The sequence below is a fragment of the Rattus norvegicus genome, chromosome 4, assembly GCF_021556685.1.
Source record: "Rattus norvegicus strain SHRSP/BbbUtx chromosome 4, alternate assembly SHRSP_T2T, whole genome shotgun sequence".
Classification (NCBI taxonomy): Eukaryota; Metazoa; Chordata; class Mammalia; order Rodentia; family Muridae; genus Rattus; species Rattus norvegicus.
In genome coordinates this window covers 131,135,400-131,152,097 of record NC_141537.1, presented here as the reverse complement: position 1 = coordinate 131,152,097, position 16,698 = coordinate 131,135,400, and the positions used below count along the sequence as shown (strand labels likewise).

At 44.1% G+C, this 16,698-nt stretch overlaps 1 protein-coding gene across 6 annotated transcripts in view; it reads left to right on the top strand.

Moving 5' to 3' along the window:
• Window positions 1–16,698, top strand: part of Frmd4b (FERM domain containing 4B) — a 326,883-nt gene that overhangs the window by 278,542 nt on the left and 31,643 nt on the right. For all 6 annotated transcript variants that reach the window (XM_087656095.1, NM_001427301.2, XM_087656094.1 and 3 more), the window contains 4 exon segments: window positions 5,132–5,215; window positions 6,977–7,042; window positions 9,685–9,742; window positions 11,494–11,580. In XM_087656095.1, the coding sequence (XP_087512221.1) occupies window positions 5,132–5,215; window positions 6,977–7,042; window positions 9,685–9,742; window positions 11,494–11,580 (295 nt within the window).

Sequence of the window (16,698 nt, the reverse complement as noted above, 5' to 3'; positions counted from 1 at the left end):
CACTAACCTAAAGGAGACCCCCTTTTTCTTTTTCTTCTTCTATTTTTTTAGAGTTTTAAACTTAAAAGAAAATTGAGCAGTGAGTGCAGACTTCCTCTCTAGCTAGTCTCCTTCCCGCCCACTACATATCCTAATATCTTGCAGATGTGTGGTACGTTTGTGATACAAGTCCACACAGACAAGCGTTGTACAGGTCTACAGGTCCTAACAAACACACAGTGTTTCGTATGCTCCTTTACAGCGCCATATAAATCAAATCACCGCCTTGCACACCCCCACCCTCCACCCCCATGATCCATCTCTGCTTTGCTACTGAAGCAGAGTAGTGTACTGGTGTCCAGGAAGAACTGGTTCTAAGATCTCCCTTCCCTTTCTGCTAAAACCCACAGACGTTCAAGTCCCTTGGATAAAGTTGTCTAGCATTTGCCCGTAACCCACACCATTCCCGTTTACTTTGAATCACCTGTCCATGAATTATGCTTACCACAGTGAAAATGCTATGTGGGCCAATGGCTACTGTACTGTTTATACCATAATGACCAGAAGAAACGAGCCTGTGTTTGGCACAGGCTCAGTTTTTCATAGTTTCAATCTGTAGTTGGTTGAGTCCATGGGTGGAAAGCCTCTGCATATGATCATCTCATTGTCGGCTCCTCTCCTTTAAAAAGTCGTCCTGTTTTTACTTATGTGCTTGTCTGTGTGTCTGTGTGGGCTATGCACGTGTGAGTGCTGGTGTTTGTAGAGTTCAGAATTGTGTACTGGATCCCATGCAGGTGGTTGTGAAGCACCCAAGATGGAGGCCGGGACCCAACTCAGGTCCTCTGTAAGAGCAGTGTATATTCTTAATGGATAAACCATCTCTCCAGCTCCTGCTGGCTTCTCTTTAAACTAGCTGGGACTCCTTGAAATAATCACCACGCTGCTTTCCTATTAATGTGTCTGTATTAGTCCCCCCGCCCCCAGTGATTAATTAGTATAGAAGAATGCTCTTAACGAGTGAATATCCATTGTTTAGCATGATGGCTCATGACTAACCTTTAGAGATTTATGGATTTATTCAGCCAGCAGCATTTCTAGACAACGCCACATTTTACCACGAAGGAAGATAGCAGAAACATCACATTTTATGACTGGGAGAGGCTCTGGCTGTCTAGAATAGGAATCATTCTTGAAGGAGATCTTGGCAGAATGACATCTCCGAGGCCAAAATTCGTGTATGAAAATTCTAGCAGACAGTACTTATCATCTGAAACACATAGCTAGTTCTCTGTTTAGGTGCGAGACACAGACTGTGCTTGACTTGGCAGCCATGATGAGCACTGATAAGCTCAGCGTTTCAGATGCTTGCCTCTGGGTGGGACATAGGACCAAAGCTCTGCCAGTCAGAACTATAAGTACCCATTAGTGCTTACTCTCATCTGTGAGTGTATTGGCTAGAATAGGGGGTCAATGCCTCCCTTTCTTCCTCCACCAGTATTTTCTCCTTTGTCTTGACTGCATTTTTATAACATTTGAGGTTATTTCTTATTTACTTTATGTGTATGAGTGCTTAGCCTGCTTGTGTGTGTGTGTGTGTGTGTGTGTGTGTGTGTGTGTGTTATCACATGTGTACAGTACCTACTGCTTTCAGAATTCAGGAAAGGGTCTCAGATTACCCGAAACTAGAATTATGGATTTTTTTTGAATTATGGATTTTTATGAGCCTCCCTCTGTGTGGGTGCTGCCAGTTGAACCCAAGTCTGTTACAAGAGCAAGTGCTCTTAACCACCAAGCCATCTCTCCAATGCTATTTGTTTTTATAACTTAAAAGTCAGTAAGTACATCATATGGAAGTTTTCATGTTAGGTATGCATGTTACACTTATCGCAAGTGAATAGATAAATTTATGAGACATGACGACTTCCCAGTCTATTGAAGTCTCATTGCCACAAAATTAACTGTAAAACAAAGCGATTCTAGGTGCTGACCTGGGAACATGGGTTCTTGAGACATGCCTTGTGGTTCACCTACAACTGAAATATAGAAGCATACATGGTTTGTTGGTGTAACTGCAAAACACTCTGTCCTAGCCTGGTGTGGTGGCTTCTGCTTGGTACTAGAGAGTCAGAGGCTGGAGGATAATGAATTTGAGGCCAGCCTGGGCTATATATCTAAACCCTGGTCTCAAAAATCAACAGAAGAGAATAGAGGCGTGGGAGTTGAAGAACAGAGCATGAAATAATTAAGAAAATAAATAATAGTCCTAAGAGTTGACAGCTGACCTTTAATATGAATAAAATAGACTGTAGTGTATTTTGATTTTTTTGGAAGCACAAACCAGTTTCCCAAGATTGTCAGTTTGACTAAGTGCTACTGCTCAGATTCCAAGTGTGTAGAGAGAGTTGTTCTGATGTGAGAACAGGAGCCAAGAGACTTTGCGTTTCCTGTAGTGATTAAGAGAGCTGAGTCTTTCACCTTTGTGGTAGACCCCCAACCCTCCTCTTAGGAAAACACATTGAGTGTACATGGAGCCCACTTCAAGTTCTTCAGCATGAACATCTGGCAATAAAATCATCTGCATAGATATTGCTGTCGTTCTTCTATTATTTCCCTACCATCCCCCAAAATGCAATTGGCCAACTCAACCATCTTTGGAAAGTTCATCTCTGTAGAAATCTCTAGAATAGATAAAACCAGAAAACGAAGGAGCAGCCTCCCTTCTTTTTATCCCCATATAATCATTTTTAATTTTATGTGCGCTGGTGTTTCATCTGCATGGATGTCTGTGTGAGGGTGTTTGATTCCCCTGGAACTGGAGTTATAGACAATTGTGAGCTTTGTGAGTGCTAAGAACTTAACCCAGGTTCTCTGGAAGAGCAGCCGGCTTTCTTAACCACCAATCCATCTCTGCAGGCCCAAGGAGAAGCTTTTTCAACTAGGTAATAAGAGTGAGCAACGTCTAATACAGGATGGTAGGCGTGTGCCACACAGACGGACGCCATGCTTTGGTCCCCAGTTCCTTGTTGTTTTTCCTCTTTTCTTTTTCTTTTGGGTCCCTGCCATCATCATATAGATGCACACTTGGTCTATGAGGTCTAGATGAATAGTGTGGAAGGAAATTCACCCTGGATTCAATGTATGGTCCTCTACAAGGAGGTCTGTGTGCTTCAGTATTATGGGAAGTGTGGTGGTTTTAATGAGATGTGCCCCATAGTCCAGGCATTTGAATATTGGGTTTCCAGTTGGTGGCTATTAGAAGAGTCTTAGAAGATGTGGTCTTGCTAGAGGAAGCATGTCCCTGGGGGAGAGCACTGAGATTCAAAAGGCCCTTGCCATCTTCCGTTCACTCCCTGCTTCCTGCATTCAGTTCCAGATGTGAGCACTCTGCTTCTGTTTCAGCTGCCACATCTGGAGCTTCCTACCACGCTTTCCTGCCATCGTGGTGATGGACTCTTATGTCTCTGGAACTGTGAGCTCAAAGTAAACCTTTCCATCTGTAGGTTGCTTTGGTCATGGTGTTGGATCACAGTCACAGAAAAAGATACCAATAGAGGAAGTTAATGTTAAAAAAAATGCCCAAATGGTAAGTTTTAAAACTTGCCAGCGTTTTCCTTTGCATCTGGGGGAAGGGTGTGTATTAGTTACTTATTTCATTGCTGTGACCAAATACCAGGCAAGAAGTAACTTAAGAAAGGATCCGTCTATGTTGGCTCACAGTTTGAGGGTACAGTCCATCATGGCGGGGAAGGCATGGCAGTGAATTCACAATAGCATAGTCATAGTCATAGTCCATAGTCAGTGAGTAAAAAGAGGTGAATGATGGTTGTCAGCTGGCTTTCCCCACTTTTCAGTCCATGGACTCAGCCCACGGGATGATGCTACCCACATTCAGAGTGGGCTTTTGCTCCTCATTTAAACCATCCTGGAAATGACCTGATATGCACCCCCGAGATGTGTGTTTCCATGGTGTTTCTAAATGCCCTCAAGTTGACAAGCCAAGTTCGCCATCACAAGGTGTAAGGGATTGTGCCTTTGCAGAGTTGAGAACACTCAGCATTCTAAGGTCATCGTAGGTGGAGCCTTGGAAGGACAGCTAGGAGTCAGGGTTAGAGCACAGTGGTTAAGAACCGGGCCTTAGGAGCCGAGCAGACTGACTTCAAATGCGTTTCTCCTCTACATAATAGCCATGAACAGTTAGCAACAGAGCCAGTATTTCTCAACCTCACAGTGTTGCCAGAAAAACATGGAGAATAACGATAACTCTTACATGAGAAGATTGGCACATAGCCCAACACAAGGACAATACCCCCAAATGCACCGCTTAGTGCCTCATCCTTAGCCTTTCAACAAAGTTTAGTCAATAGGAAGAGAGGAAGATGTGGCCGTTGGGGAGAGGGAGAGTTAATATGACTCTGTGGAGAACCAGCTCTCACTAGCTCATTTTATGTGTTCTCCACAAAGACCACGCCTTTCTGGTGACCACCAGAATTTGCCTAATTTATATAGTGTTTTCATAATTTTATAAATTATAAACATTTATAAGATTTTATAACTACTAGTTTTATAATTATAGAATGTTCAAACACTATACAAGTACATTTTAGTTCACTGTGGATGATGTGAGGGTACCCTTGCGTTATTAAAAAGTGTTCTCCCTTCCTCTTATATTTCAGAGATTTCTACAGAGATTAACTTTCCAAAGCCTGTTGTGTGGGTCTATTGTACTTCAGAGATGATAGGGACAGGAGTGACAGCAATGTCTATGTAAACCTTTTTATTGTGGGATGTCTATATTGAAGAACTTGTAGACAGTCTGTGAGTGGTTCTGTGGTGACCGGTATTCTAACACACTGGATGTTAGGAGTTCCTGGAGGTGATTAGGGTGACACTATCAGAACAAGGAAATATGTATAGTAGAGTACGAAGATGCTGTGTAAAAGTAAATACGAAAACATGTCCAGTCCCATCTATCTTGCATAATGAAATTGATGCTCACAGAAAGTATTGGAGACTTCGAAGTATATGATGCAGTTGTCTCATTGGAGGGTGGTCTCTAGTGAATAACAGGGACCAAGGTCCTACAATAACCATCCAGGTTATTCTCAAAGCTTGAGGTGACACTCTGATAGTAATACACTGTGTTTCTTCCCAGCGATGAGAATGCCAGGAAAGACTTGAAGACACTGCCAGTCTTCCCAACCAAAACTCTTCAGGAACATCCGTCGCTTGCGTACTGGTAAGCCAAGACAGCCCCGGGCTGAGACCCGGGCCTCCTCTGAGCACTGAGTACTAGCCGGAGATGAAAGAGAATCACTTTTTTTCCATTCAAATTACATGTACTCTTTGTAAACATAGTCTCCATGGCTTCTGTCTCCAAACCGTGAAAATGGCCTTCTTTTGCTCATGCACACAAAAATTATGAAATAGGGATGATAAAACTTCCCATTTTGATAGCTTTACATATGAAAGCTGGAATACATTTTCCCAATACACACTGAAATTATATACAGAGCCTACACCGCACTCAGACACTGGGAACTTCTGAACAAATTACTGTTAAATGAAAGTTTCTTTAAAATGTAGGTTACCTTCTTCTCTCTCTTTTCCCCCTTTGTCTCTTTTGCCCCTTTTGTCTCCTTCCCCCACAACAAACCTCTCTCATGTGGAAAAAATTGGGGTGGGGTGGGAGGCTGGGGTGAAGTGAGGTGGGGTGGGAGGCTGGGGTGAGGTGAGGTGAGGTGGGAGGCTGGGGTGAAGTGAGGTGGGGTGGGAGGCTGGGGTGAAGTGAGGTGGGGTGGGAGGCTGGGGTGAGGTGAGGTATGAGGCTGGGGTGAGGTGGGGTAGGAGGCTGGGGTGAGGTGAGGTGGGGTGGGGTGGGAGGCTGTAGGTGGGGTGGGGTGGGAGGCTGGAGGTGAGGTGAGGTGGGAGGCTGGGGGTGAGGTGGGGTAGGAGGCTGGGGTGAAGTGAGGTGGGGTATGAGGCTGGAGGTGAGGTGGGGTGGGGTGGGAGGCTGGGGTGAGGTGAGGTGGGGTGGGAGGCTGGAGGTGAGGTGGGGTGGGGTGGGAGGCTGTGGGTGAGGTGGGGTATGAGGCTGGGGGTGAGGTGAGGTGGGAGGCTGGGGGTGAGGTGGGGTAGGAGGCTGGGGTGAGGTGAGGTGGGGTGGAGGATGACCGATCTCAGAGTGATACCTGCATTGTCACTCTTGCACCAGGGTGTGACTGAAAAGCTAGCTGAAGTGTAGGGTAAAGTAGGGTCTGAAGAAAGGCTGAAGTTTCCAAGTCTCTCCCCTTACAGGATACGATCAAAGTTGTTTCTACAACACAGTGTCCGAAATGTCAATAAGAATATTTCAGCTGGTATTCAGACTCAAAGCACATTTCATTCCCTCACAACACTTGTGTTTTCCTTCAATAAGAACAAAAAAGTCCCATCCCTTTCTGTAACTCTGGGTGATCTTGAACTTCTGGCTTCTCTGCCTCCATCTCCCAAGTGTTGGAGTTACAGGCATGGACCACTATGCCCGGATTACATCATATCAGGGATTACATCAAAGCCCAGGGCTTTGTGCATGCTAGGAAAGCACTCTACCAAGGGAGCTACATCTCTTTTTAAATCAACAACCAGAGAATAGGTCTTAGGCTCAAAATTGCCTCAACAGTGATCTCCAACTAGTATTTAATATTTGCAACTTTGTATCTATTGTGATGAATCTAGAATATTAGTTTTCCATTTGAGAATGTCAACTTGCTTCCTTTCCCAGTCAACATTTTAAAATATGAGTACAAATCGTATATTTATGTAAAAGTTAAAGGTCATAGTGGAAACAGTCACCTACTGAGTTAAGGAGTGAGGTTCTACAGAAACAGCAGAGGATGCCACTTTGCCTTCCAAGTGAGGAAGTTCTTCTCAGGTTTCCAGCGCCTGCCCGAGAACGTAGAAATGGATTCTGGATGTCAGAAAGACACATGGTCACCATGCTCGTTTCCCTGTTTTGCAGTGAGGACAGAGTGATTGAGCATTATTTGAAAATCAAAGGTCTCACTCGGGGTCAAGCTGTGGTCCAGTAAGTATTGTTTTTTCTTCTCATCTAAATATAGTCTTAAAGGAAACAACTTGGTCATTCCATAAGTGGGTGTTACCAGTTCAGATGCTCCCCAGTGTAGGGCAGGTAACAGAGAAGGAAGTATTGGCCACCTAGGAAATGGTGAGGATGATTCTGGGCACAGGTAAGGTGACTTAGCTTTGAGTTCAGGAATGGTGGTGCCAAACCTTCCAACATATTCTGAGAGAAGATGGAAATTCAGTTTGTGACTCTATGGATGGAACTCACGATACACTTGGCTGTTGGGAGTTCTGCTTCCTCTTACTGCCAACAGACCATAGTCATTAATTAGAGGTGGGTGGGTGGGTGGGTGAATGGATGGATGGGTGGGCGGGTGGATGGATACATACATACATGCATATGTAGATACATACATAGATACATAGATGGGTAGATGGATGGATGGATGGTATCTTAGGGTTTCTACTGCTATGGCAAAACACAATGACCAAAAGAACTTAGGGAGCAAAGGGTTTATTCAGCTTACACTTCCACATCAGTGTTCATCACCAAAGGAAGTCAGGACAGGAACTCAAGCAGGGCAGGAACCGGAAGGCAGGATGTGATGCAGAAACCATGGCGGAGTGCTGCTTAGTAGCTTGCTCTGCATGACCTGCACAGCCTGCTTTCCTATAGAACCCAGATTGCTAACCCAGGCTTAGCACCACCCACAATGGGCTGGACCCTCCTCCCTGAAATCATTAAGAAAATGCCCTATAGGATTGCTTACAGCCTGATCTTATGGATGCATTTTCTTAATTGAGGTTCTCCCTTCTCTCGGATGACTTTTGCTTGTGTGAAACTGGCATAAAACTATATAATACAGATATATAGATGATAGATGGATAGATAGATAGATAGATAGATAGATAGATAGATAGATAGATAGATAGATAGATAGATAGATATCATGTACACAGGCTGACCCTGAACTCACTAAGTAGCTAAGGATAGCTTTGAAATCCAGGCTTTACCTACTTCCCAGATGCTGGGACTCTAAGTGCCGCTACACCCATTGTCTACTATACTCTGACTGTATAGAGGTACCATTGATGTATTAAGGACTCTCCACTTGATATAATAACTTCTAAGTTATTGAAAGTTCTGGAAACCAATCTGCTGTACATCATGACTGTTCCGGTAGCTGGAGAGTGGTAACTGCTGAGGGCTGTAACTTTATGGGAAAGAGTACGCACTGCTGTGAGCTGCAGAGGTCATGTGAGAAGTGAGACAGGGACTCGGGTCGCCTGTCCCCTGGTGAGGACACAGTCTTCTTCACACTGTCACTTCTTCACCAATCTCATTCTCAGGACACACTGCAATGTTAGGGCAGCTGGTGGAACCCGGCAGTTCTAAGGTTGAGCCCCTGACACTCCCATTCATTGTACCTGTTTCCTGGGCTGGGGGAAGAGGAGAGTGCCAGGGATGGAGCAAGGATAGAAAGATAACTTCCCTGAAAGATTTTAGTCAGGCTGGTGTGCACGTTAGGCAGGGTCCTTACCTGAAAGAAGCCTGTTGGCCTCTCCTGGTCCTTGTCACATGGTTACAAACACTAACTGTTTACCTTGGTTAATGCTTGTGTGCGGGGTTCGAATCCCTGCTCTGAGCTTGTGCACTTGTATCACAGCTTGATGCTGGCACGTTCACCTCGCCCTTTATATTCATTCACATGTAGGGCAGTTACCTAAGAAATTACCAAGTTAGCGATTATAGTGTCCAAAGAGATTAATCTTCAAGATGCCATTTGAAAACCTTTCTAATTGGAATGGGCATGATAAAAATATATTGTATTAAAGTTTCAAATAATGAATAAAAACATTATTTTATCTTGAGGGGGAAAAGTCCTCTCAAGTTAAATAGGGATTTCATTTCCTAGAGGGATGGAGAACTCTTGCACAGTTCAGCCCATTCTTTAACGGTACATAGTATCTTCATGAACAAAAACAGAAGCAGCGACATTTGCCACCATACCTAGCTCGAAAGCTGATCCTTACTGTTTGCATATTAAGTGTTTGCCTTAAAAAATATTTGTAATGTGGGGCTGGGGAGATTACTCAACAGTTAGAAGAACTGACTGCTCTTCCAGCGGTCCTGAGTTCAATTCCCAGCACTCATATAGATGCTCCCAGACTTTCATAATTGTCCTGTAGATTCTGATGAGCTCTTTTGGTGTACAGATGTATGTGCATACAAATTACCACATGCGTGAAATACATGAATAGGCCACGAATAGCGGGCCACACACGACTTTTATCCCAGCATTCTAATCGTAGGTCGGCCTGGTCTACAGAGCGAGGTTCTCAGAGAGGGGGTGGGGGTGGGAGAACACAAATAAATAGATTTAAAGTTTGCAGTGTTAATGTGATCTATCTGTGAGTTGTAGAAATGTTCACTGTGTTTTGTTAGCAAGCCCCTGACCGTTACATAAGGTACAAACCACATTACTCCCTACAATGGTTCACTACTCTACGATTCCTTGAGTCCAGGGGCTTAGTCGCAGTTAAAGGAGGGAAGCAGAAGCAAATTGTGTTTCCTGAAATCAGTTTTTCCCAAAGGACCCTCTTACTGTTTTGATGAACTTAACAATGTGTTCATTTCTTTAGGTATATGAAAATAGTAGAAGCCCTACCAACCTATGGAGTCCATTACTATGCAGTGAAGGTAAGCACTTCTTATATTCCAGACTTTCCCACGATCCCCACCAAGCAGTGCAAGTCACAGAACAACATCTAAATGTGTGTGTGAACTGTGACTAGAATTTGCAGTGTTTTAATTTTTTAAATATTTATTTATCGTATTTATATGTGTGTGTTTGTCTGCATAAATGTCTGTGTTCTGCATGCACTCAGTGCACACAGAAGCCAAAAGAAGGCATCAGATTCTCAGGAACTCAAGAGTAACCCACCATGTGGATGCTGGAAACTGAACTCTGGTCCTTTGGAAGACCAACCCGTGCTTTTGACTACTGAGCCATCCCTCCAGCCCCAAAATTTCATCATTTTAAATAGAATTGTTTTCTTAAATGTTTTAAGTCTATTACTGTTTATAACAGACTATAAAGCATAGCATTTTTGCAAAATGCTACATTCAGGTGCTTTCCCAGATGTATTCTTTCTTAGCTCATATTCCTATCTATCTATCCATCCATCCATCCATCCATCCATCCATCCATCCATCCATCCATCTCCCTCCCTACCTGTCTCCCTTCCTCCCTGCTCCCCTTGCATGCTGGGTATCAAACCTGGGACCTGTGGCATGCTAAGTCCATACCATACCACTGAGTCCACCTGCAGCTCTAGGTCATCCTCGTATCAGCCCTTAGTGATTTTTGTTTTCCGTTGTTTGCCCCGTGAATGCTCCTGGTCTTCACTTGGCTCACTCCTCTGTGTGACAGTCACGCCAGCCCTCAATGTTTATGCAAACATCCATAGGATGTGCTGAAGGTTTTGCAAATGTGGCATTATCACGCCCTCATCAGTGTGCTTTGTCTTCCTGTGCTGATAAACAGGAAGAAGCTGACTAAGAAACGTTGTCATGGTAAAGGATGCAGCGTAGATAAAGGGAGTTCTGTTTGAAAGAAGCATAATCTCAAAACTGATAAGCTCTCCAGTGACTTTCGATGTCATGGCAATGTTGACATCTTGACCATTGCAGACGTAGGGAAATCAGATAATGCACACTTTCATATTGAGGATGCCTGTGCTGAAAATGTGTCCAAATTTAATCTTAATTCTCACTGATTCTGCTGTGCACATTCCGAACCCTAAATGTTTCCCTCTGTCAATACAATCTTTTCATTGGAAAAATAAAGCCCAATAAACAAACTTAGAAACACATACTATATCTATAATACAATATCATATATATCTGCTCTTCATATGTATCTCAGACTGGTTATTCATGCCGGTATGGAGTTGTCCAATTCCCCAAAAGGTATTCTTACTTCTCCTCTGTTCATTGTTAATTGAGCTCTGAGCACTGGGGCTGGGCACCTCTGTTTCTCTCCTGGTTTTTTTTTTCCCCTTGGAAAGTTCCCAGCCTTTAGAGATGGTGACTTAGCTGAGAGAACAAAGGTCTTTTGTAAAAACCATAACTAACTTTGGGCTGAATTAATTCTTGGTTGAATTCAATTTTTTTTATTCTCTCCAACGATTTAATCAAAACAGTAATGCTTTAGTCTCTTGGATGATAATGGCCCTATTATTGGCTTTGCATGCATGCTTATTATTTGAAGAGACCCTAAGGAAATATTTTAACAAGTTTAAGTTTCTCAGCCTAGTTCTGCTTACCAACACAAATTCATATTGGCTTGTTGGCACTTCTTATAGAAAGAAATTAGTAAAAAACATCATTTCCCATCTAGAAGACTTAATAGTTAGATCTTGAGTCTCATGTATTTTCTACCTTCTTAGGATAAGCAAGGACTTCCATGGTGGCTTGGGATCAGCTACAAAGGAATCGGCCAGTATGATTTACAAGACAAGGTGAAGCCTCGGAAAGTAAGTGTGAGCCTCTGCAGACATTTAAGGAATGTTCTAGAATCGACAGTGTCACTTTCAGTAGCACCTTGAACACTCTCGGGTAGTGAGCTTTGCTAGGTGAAGCTGTGGTGCAGAGGTTACTCTCGTTAAAGTGTCACCCTTTAAATGACTCATTTATGCACAATCTACCCAGTTCTGCCACGGGCCATCTTTTCATTTATTCACTGAGACGGACTCTTGTGTGACACGAACTGATCTCTCGGCCTCCACCTCCCGAGGGCTAGGATGCCATGCACATGCCACCACACCTGGCCGTGTTGTTCCCAGCCGATAACCTAAACTGTGCACTAAGGTTTGGCGATGAAGCCCGCCGCGGTACGGCTTACAGCCCCTACACGTTGGTTTAAATCCAAAGTTTTTGTGGTGACTATTTCCCAATGAAATGGTTATAAGCAATCTTTCTACAACCACAGCTATTTTTATCTTCGTTTTCACTCTCTTTTATAGCAAATGTATCTGCTTTCTGAAGAGAGAAAAAAATTAATGGGCTAAAGGGCCAGAATCTCTGGCATTTGGGTTTTTCAAAGCTAAATAAGTTACTATTTATCATTATGCCATTGTAATCATGGTGTTTGAGAGGTAGGGATAGAGAATCAGAAGTAAAGTCCTGCTCACTTACGTTTTGAGTTAGAGGCCAGCATGGGCTATATGAGATCCTGTTTCCAAAAAGCAAATTAAAATTAGGGGGGAAATACCTTGTTTATGAAACCTCTACTCTCTCACCTCAAGGATAAGTGCACACGGTGCACATTGTCACTAATTATGATTTAACGAATCTGTATAGATCACCGTCCAGTGGCCATCGGTCTCCTCATGTACAGTAAGATAAAACCTACCTGCCCTGTTCTGGATGAGGTTCTACTCTTCCTTCCTCTGCTGCCGCCCCCTCGGGCTGTAGGAGTGAAACAGTGACCTCTTAATAGCAAACTATGGTTAGCTTACCTTCCTTCTCACAACCCAGCATCACAGTCAAAAATGCCACATGCCCACCTGCCTTTTGCTGTGTCCTTCATAAAGCAACCCTGGAAACTAACCATGATCTGTGTCTTCTGAGACCCCTTCTCGCATCGAGCAGTGCTCACAATCTTCCTCAAGTTATGGAAACCGAGCGCCTTTCTTGTCCCCACTCCACGGTCGTGACACTGACACAGATAATACAGAAGGTTGCGTTGCGCAGAGCATGGCTTCTCTTCCCATGCTCGCCCAGCTCTGCTGGGTCAGACGAATCGGGCTTTGGCACTTTGGCACTGCTTATTAGAGAAGTATTAACAAAAGCAGCAAGGCAGCCTCCAACCACCACATCCTCCTGTGCCTGTCATCAGCTGGCTGGCAGTTTCTGTCAGCCCTGTGAGCAACTGTGGAATAAGGAAATATGGTGACCAAACCCGGGGCCTTGCAAAAGCCAGACAATCGCTGCTTCCCTACCCTTCTGCCACTTTTAAAGCTTCCCAGCGTTCCATTATGTGGAAATACATAATCTTTTTAACAGATTCTCTCTCACGATCCTCCTGTCCACCCTCCACCCAATTTCGAGATTACAGGTCTGAACCACCACACCTAACTAACCACCAATTCTCTTTTGATGGACCTTACAGTTTCCACCACGGGTGGGGCAGTGGACTTAGGGTACCGGGCATAATAAGGAGCCCCAGCCAAGCTATCGCCTGTCATGGTTTCTTAAGGCATAGCTCACCTGTGGTACTGTGTGTTTGTTCATTAGTCCGTCCTGAATTTTACCTTCTTAGTAAAGAACACACACGAGTCTTGTTCGGTCTTACTACACTTGTGTGCAAGATAGAGCTACGTCAATTCACAAGTCAACGTATAATCAACTAGCGTGGCCTCAAGAAGTATGAAATTCTCGCAACATGGAAATGTTTCTTAATAATAAAAAAAAAGGCAGTATCAACATTCCTTCCACTCTGAGCTCTTTCTCCCCTTTCCTTAATAAATCTGTGTTTACAGTGCATAAAGAAACAAAAACAAGCCATCAGATTTTTCTCCCCACATAATATGGTGAGTCAGATCCTCACAGCAAACACTGAAGCGTAATTTCCTCTCTAGGGCTCCTGACTCACAAGCCTTGCCGTACATTCACGGCTTCATAAAGAAACGGCACACACTGCTTCACACCGATCACAATCAGGCCCGCTTGTTCATTCCGGAGTCTAGACAGGGTCAGCGGCCACTTCCTGTTATCAGTCTGCCGTTTACCTCTTTCATTTTCAAGATCTGCCTCTCACGTCTGACAGGATGTTAGCCCTCTCCTTGTGCCGTTGATTCCTTGCCCTCCTCTTCTCTATCATTTCAGGGGCCCACTCTGGGCTGCGGTTTGCACCCTGCTCTTGTGTGTTGAAATCCAATGGCGGATCTTGCTTTCATCCGTTAAAATCTGTTTGCAGATTTTGCTTTCTGTAACCTACTGATTTGAGCTGAGGACAGGAGTGTGTTCTGCAAGGCTTTTTCCTGGCCAACTTGCACTCGTGTTAATAGGATGCATAATTTGAAGGGTTGGGAGCACCCACACAAAAGAAGGCTCCTGCTTCAGCATCTGTGCCTACAGCAAATTCTCCAATGTCCAGGAAAGAATCAAGGTCATGTTGACAAATGAAAGGCCATGTGCCTGCCCTGTTGATGTAAAGGCAAACCAGGAGAGAGACATACCAAGAATCAGAGACTCATGCCAAAAGGCTGGTTCTTAAAGAGGTTGTTTAAGGCCTGTTAACAAAGGCCAGGGAGCCCTTCTAGATAATGTCTGTTAATTATTGCCTCTAAATGTTGGGGACCATGTTTGTTTTACTACCAGGGTACAAGCAAGCATTCTTCATTTATTCTACTTTAAATTTGTGCCAATCCAGGGTTTGGGCAGGGGCCCAAGTGGTTTCCATCAGTGAAGCACCATGTTGCAGCCCAAGAGTTGAGGGAACATCCTCCACCCTAACCCCGATGTCTATTTTCTGTGATCTTGGTTCTGTGTATGAATTCGTGTGTGTGTTTGCCATGCTGAGGATCCAACCCAGGGGCCCCGGCAGGCTAAGCAAGCGCTCTCCCACTGAGCCATGTCTCCAATCCTTATTTGCTGGGGGATCCTGGGTATAGTTTTCACCTCTTTAAAAGTGTCTTCCTCATCTTGCACAACTGTAATCCCACTAGCTGCATGAGGAGGGCATGAGAACTGAATGAGATTATATTCTGTCCTGCGCCTGATAAACAGCTATCACCAGATAAGGACAAATCATTCCTTGGGAGAGAGAGAGAAGCAAACATTTAAAGAGAGTATGTGAAATATTTTTCTATGGATAGGGGCAAACCCAGCATTGCGGCAAAGCAATCCTGGTGCTGCAGAGCAGTCCTGGTGCTGCAGAGCAGTCCTGGTGTATTAGAAGTCCCTGTTTTCAGTCCCTATTCTGTACTTGTAAACCCTTTCTCCCTGTGTTACCCGTAATGCATGAAGACATGCTTGCTATAAATGAAAAGAAAAATATTAATGACTTTATGACAGGCTTTCGTGTATCCCAGACCGGCCTTGAACTTGCTGTATAGCCAAGAAATCTTGAATTTTTGATTCCTCAGCCTTCAGCTATTATGCCCTGTTTATATGAGACCGAGGTTCAAACCCAAGGTTTCATGCACACAAGGCAAGTACCAACTGATCCAGCCCCTCTTCTTAGTTTTTTTTTTTTACTGCTTGTTTAGCATTTTTAAAAGATTTATTTATTTATTTTATGCATATGAGCACACTGTCAGTGACACACCAGAAGAGGTCATTGGATGGTTACTGATGGTTGTGAGCCACCATGTGGTTGCTGGGATTTGAACTCAGAACCTCTGGAAGAGCAGACAGTGCTCTTAACCCCTAAGCCATCTCTCCAGCCCCTTGTTTAGCATTTTGAGAGAGAGAGAGAAAAAAAAATGTCTTTCACAAGAAACTAGACAGTCCATCAGTGGGCGAGTAAGGCATTGGTGTGTATGTCATGACCCAACTCTGGCTGGACAGCAAGGACTTCATTCTGGGAAAACAGGACCTGTAAGAGAGCAGAGGTGGGGGACCAATATGGCACTGCTACTCAAGGTATTTCTCCTAGACCATCCCAAAGAAAAGCCTTTCAAGATTAGCATCGTTTTACATCATAGCATGATAAGAGATCCCTGAGGTGAAAATCTTCATTCTTGGCTTCCCGTTAACTGATTTTTTAAAAACTGTTGGAATTCCCTCGTGTCTGGAGGCGGATGTGTTAAGCAATACACACAGAGTCCTTCTGTTCAACTGTTATAATAGCACTCACTCCTCTACTGAAAGGCAGCAGCTTGGTTATCTAATCCCAGACATCATAACTGTTTCAACTTCCCCTTGCTCATTTCACTGCCAGCTTGTCGCCATGGACCACATAGAAGGTCCTTCTACCCAGAGTAGGGTTGATGCTAGGAGACCCAGGAGAGCACTGTCTACATCAATACAACACACTGTCTGGTGTGGAAGAGAAACGCTGGATTACAAAATGTGGCCGGAGGACCAGTCCATCCTGTTTGGGAAAGTATGTAATTAAGCTTCAGCCCCATCAATAATCAATCTGATTGTTTAAACCTGCAGAGCCAGTGGGAGGAGACCGCCAATCCCATCACAGGGATTTGAAATGAGAACCAGTTCTTCATTCCCACTGACCAGCTAGGACTTGGAACTGCCACTTAACCTCTCTGCCCCCTCATTTTCTCATCTGTGAAGCTCGGAGAAGTCTCCCTCCCCTCTTACCCCACGGTGCTGTAGGCATCCAAGCAGGCTACAGGAAATCGCTCGGAGTGAATGTGCCATATTTTCCTGCATAGTAGTACATCTTCCTCCACCTCTGTGCTTAATCCCAGTTAGGGCCTGTAATTAATTCTGTGATGAGGACTTTCCAAGATTCAGTTGAGTATAGTTGAAGAAGATAAAAGGCATTCTAGAGTGAACCCTTTCTCCTTCAGGAAGTCCCCATCTCATTGCAAGGGATGCTGGGAAAGCATTATCTTCATGCTGACAGGCTGTGGCCAAAGCCATAACTCAAGTTCTTTTTGTTAACACACACACACACACACACA